This window comes from Plasmodium fragile (genome assembly GCF_000956335.1).
Source record: "Plasmodium fragile strain nilgiri unplaced genomic scaffold supercont1.54, whole genome shotgun sequence".
Lineage (NCBI taxonomy): Eukaryota > Apicomplexa > Aconoidasida > Haemosporida > Plasmodiidae > Plasmodium > Plasmodium fragile.
In genome coordinates this window covers 144,432-149,081 of record NW_012192634.1, presented here as the reverse complement: position 1 = coordinate 149,081, position 4,650 = coordinate 144,432, and the positions used below count along the sequence as shown (strand labels likewise).

Genomic DNA, 4,650 nt, shown 5'->3' with positions numbered 1-4,650 from the left:
AGGTGAGTGTGCACGTGGAGTTACCTTTTTTTTTTTTTAAAATGAATATCCGCAAGGAAAAAGGGGGAATGGGGAGGGGAGAACAAGAAAAGTCATGCACGAATATTTTGCAAAGGGTCAGCCTTCTCGCTCGTGCGATCGTGCGCTCTTTTTGTAAAACCTTTTTTTGTTTGTTTTTTTTTCCCACTGTCCCAGGGGAGGTACACACGTGCTAACGTGGAACTCTCCCGCGTGGCTAAATTCACCACGCAGCAGCAAAGTGGCACCAAGTTATTCACAAATCAGTCGCGAACTTTTTAAGACCTGCAAAACGTATGTTGGATGAACTAGTTCTGTTTGTTTTTTTTTGTTTTTTTTACAACACTGGGACATTTGCATGCTTCCGTTTTGATACGCTTTGCCTCGCGTCTACGGGCAAGACCACTTCGTCTTTCCTCAACATGTGGCAAAATGAATTTTGTGTAATGATAGATCAATCGGTGAATGGGCGATAGCGATTACTGCCTCGGACGTAATTACTGACCGTTTTTTTTTTTTTTTTTTTTTTGAATACCAACAATTGCATAAAAATTTTGTTAATGTCAAGCGGCAGTGTCCTTTACGCAGTGGAGGCGGATCCCACTCTTCAAGTGTCGGCCTGAAGAGCTACATATTTTTGCCGCACACTTGATCCGCTTATCTTTGTGACTACCCCGAGCCTGGTCGGCAGAGGGGCCTAAACGGGGATTGTGACCACAGAAGGCCTCACTCCGCATCGTGTCACGCCTCTTCCTGTTGGGGCGTCCTAGCAAGTGCCAAACCGGCCAATCGGTCTATAGTTCAAAGCCGAAGTTTTACAAGTTCGTGTATACAATTTGGTAAAACTGAAGGATGCACGGGGGGCCCTGTTTGGTTGCTCGGGCGCGTGCGTGTATCTAAGCCGATATATAGACGCGCAAAAAAAAGAAGAAAAAACTGCAGGCATGAATATATGTAGGCGCTGATACGGACGCTAGCATAGACACACTGATGTATGAACACGTGTACATGTGCACGGCGGACACCATTCGGACTACCGCTCTGCGCTACGGCCCCATGCAAAACGGGATCGTGGAGAGGGGAGCACCTGGAATGGACCACCACTATCTCTTAACACAATGCGTACTGGTGGGGGCAACAAGTGCGGGAGGCATACACTACACAGGGGCCCATCCCGATACGGACAACGCTCAATTTAATTGGTGCCTAAATTTCTCTCCAGCGAAAAGGGCATTGCTTCCAAGGGACTCTTCAATCCTTAACAATTGGTTATACTTGGCATTTCTCTCGCTTCTGCATGGAGCACCAGTTTTGATTTGTCCAGTTCGGAGAGCAACCACCAAATCAGCAATGAAAACGTCTTCTGTCTCTCCAGATCTGTGGGAAACCATAACACCCCAGTCATTCTTCTGCGATAGTAAGCACGCCTCAATAGCTTCAGTGATGGAACCTATTTGATTAACCTTCAGCAACAAAGCATTACATGCTTTCTTCTCCAAAGCTTTGCTAATCCTTGTAGGGTTAGTAACTAGTAAGTCATCACCCACAATTTGTACGTCCTTACCAATGGACGCAGTCAGCTTAGCATAATTCTCCCAATCGTCCTGATCAAATGGATCTTCAATGGAAATAATGGGATACTTCTTAACCATATCAATGTATAGATTTACCAACTCAGCTCCAGTTTTGACCATAGACTTGTCATTGTTTGGTGTTTTAAAGTCTAAGTCGTAAGTCTTGGTATCAGCTTGGTAAAATTCTGAGGCAGCAACATCCATGGCGATTTTGACCTTTCCTTCATAACCAGCAGATTTAATAGCACTCACTAACAGATCCAAAGCTTCATTCGCATTTAATATGTTTGGAGCAAATCCTCCTTCGTCTCCTACATTCGTTGCATCAATGCCATACTTCTTTTTAATCTCCGACTTGAGTGTATGATATACTTCTGCTCCGTATCTTAAGGCCTCTTTAAAATTTGGTGCACCAACTGGGACGATCATAAATTCTTGGAAGGCCAATTTGTTTCCTGCATGGGATCCTCCATTTATTACATTCAAACAGGGTACAGGTAAAACCATCTGGTCATTTTTTTTTCCTGCCAATTGGGCTAAATATTTGTACAGGGATACCTTATTCGCAGCAGCTCCAGCTCTACACACAGCCATGGAAATTGCTAAAATCGCATTTGCTCCTAATTTACTTTTGGACCATCCCCATTCATTTTTGCTTCCATCTAATTGTTCGACCATCAAGTTGTCAATTTTTTTCTGTTCCCTACAATCCATGCCAATCAACTTGGGTGCTATGTGCTCATTAATATTGTTAATAGCTTTCTGTACTCCTTTGCCGAGGTACCTGCTCTTGTCATTGTCCCTCAATTCCAAGGCTTCATATATTCCTGTGGATGCTCCTGATGGCACAGCGGCTCGGAAAATACCGACGTTCGTTTCGAGGTCCACTTCGACGGTTGGGTTTCCTCGGGAGTCTGCGCGGGGGAGCAGTTAAGTGACAGTGGTGAAGTGAGAAAAAAAAAAAAAAAAAGCATAGCGGTGGCATATACTAGGCGAACTACACAGTGTTCAATGCGTAGTTTTCTCCGCCCTGTTAAACGTTGCTCCTCTTTAACAACTGGACTATGAGACAAACACGTTATATAGGCATGCTCTACTATACGCTATGCCCCTGTGTAGAGGTCATTCGCCAGGACAAACTGATACAACGTCCATTCACAAATGGGTGCGAAACATGTAGTGAATTAGTTGCACATTAAGTCGCCAAATGGCTACATGGCTAACTCCCTGGCCACCCTGTTTTGCCGACATCACTTAGGTAATTTTCCCACGTGTAAACGCGCTCAAGGGATGGCTACTCTTATTCGATGCGTTCCCCAGAGAGGCGATCCTCTGACTGATCCCCTCTACACATTCGCACTAATGAATAGCGACCATAACCTCACGTGCAACACTTGCAGTCACAATAATGGAAGGAGAAGCAACAATGTACACAAGTGCCACCTGCCGCCACTGCTTCACTTCGTCAAAGTGAACCTGCGTGTTCTCAAACGTTATATCCCATACAGCTATATGCCAATAAGAGCAAAAGGAACACGCAGTGCTTCCATCGCTCAAATATACTTACCCAAAATTTCACGGGCAGAAATACGGGTAATTACGTGGGCCATTTTTTCCTAAGTGTAAGATAGAAGGTATAAAACTTTGGGAAGAACTCTACTGGGAGTAAATACGTAAAAACGATAGTTCTATATGGTAAAAATAACGCGTTCAGCGAAAAAAAATGATGTTAAAATATAGTTGAATAATGTTAGAGATTAATCAAAAGTTTTTTCTGTTATTTGTTTTTTCTCCTGTTATACAATGCGTGTTTTGTAGGTCTGCGTGATAATTTGTGGAAAAATGTAAACTTACAAGGAAAGAAAAAAAAAAATATTTTTTATGAAGAATGTAAATAAAAGAATACATATGTTTTTAAAAAAACAAAAAAAAAAAACGTTACTGCCAAGAGGAAATAAGTGTACGCCTTTTTAATTATAAAAAATTGAAAAAAAAAAAAAAAAAGTACCCATGTCGGTTGCACTGCCCCACTTCATGATCGTGCACATAATACAATTATTTCTACATGCAATAAATACAGCCTTATGTTTTGTCTCCTTCCAATTTTTTTTTATATTTCTATATAAATAGGAACGACTGCATATATATTTGCAGTTGGAGTACAACAAGGGGGTGTTCGTGTACAAGCCGAGCCCTTTAGTGACATGTGGATGGAGCTACGCGTACGCACCATTTTATATGTGGCTGTGGTGAGAAAAAAGGGGTTTAAAAATTAGAGGGCTGTCGCGCAATGTATGTTTTTTTTTTTTTTTTTTTTGCTTCTTCCCCCATGGCACCATGGTGCTACATTTTCTGTGCAGCAAAGAGAGCAGCACAAACATGGAGGTCAATGCACTGTTTACGCGTATGCACGGTTGCTGGGGGCTCATGTTTATGGCCTAGGCTGCACGTCCGCCAACTTCGCATTTGTCGTATGCTGCACCTGTCATGTACATTCGTATCCTCCCCTGTTTATATCTTGCATAGAACGTTCTATGGTTCACGCGGAAGCGTGCACGCAAAATAATGCTTTCCGAATACTGATGCCGTCACTTAAGGTATAAAAACCCTGCTTCCCGCTCGCGTTATTTTTCCCTTGCGCTCCCCCACCTCAAAAGTACGCAAAAAAAAAAAAAAAAAAAAAAAAAAAAAATACCCAAAAACAAAAAAAAGGAAAAAAAAAAAAAAAAAAAAAAAAAAAAAAAAAGTACCCATGTCGGTTGCACTGCCCCACTTCATGATCGTGCACATAATACAATTATTTCTACATGCAATAAATACAGCCTTATGTTTTGTCTCCTTCCAATTTTTTTTTATATTTCTATATAAATAGGAACGACTGCATATATATTTGCAGTTGGAGTACAACAAGGGGGTGTTCGTGTACAAGCCGAGCCCTTTAGTGACATGTGGATGGAGCTACGCGTACGCACCATTTTATATGTGGCTGTGGTGAGAAAAAAGGGGTTTAAAAATTAGAGGGCTGTCGCGCAATGTATGTTTTTTTTTTTTTTTTTTT

General features: G+C 41.8%; 1 protein-coding gene across 1 annotated transcript; it reads right to left on the bottom strand.

The window, feature by feature from the left end:
- Positions 1 to 1,208: 1,208 nt before the first annotated feature.
- On the bottom strand, positions 1,209 to 3,202 carry AK88_04138 (enolase; the record flags this gene model as incomplete). Its single annotated transcript, XM_012481748.1, has 2 exons — positions 1,209 to 2,506; positions 3,160 to 3,202. The coding sequence occupies 2 exons, from the start codon at positions 3,200 to 3,202 to the stop codon at positions 1,209 to 1,211; spliced, it is 1,341 nt and encodes a 446-aa protein (XP_012337171.1).
- Positions 3,203 to 4,650: the final 1,448 nt, after the last annotated feature.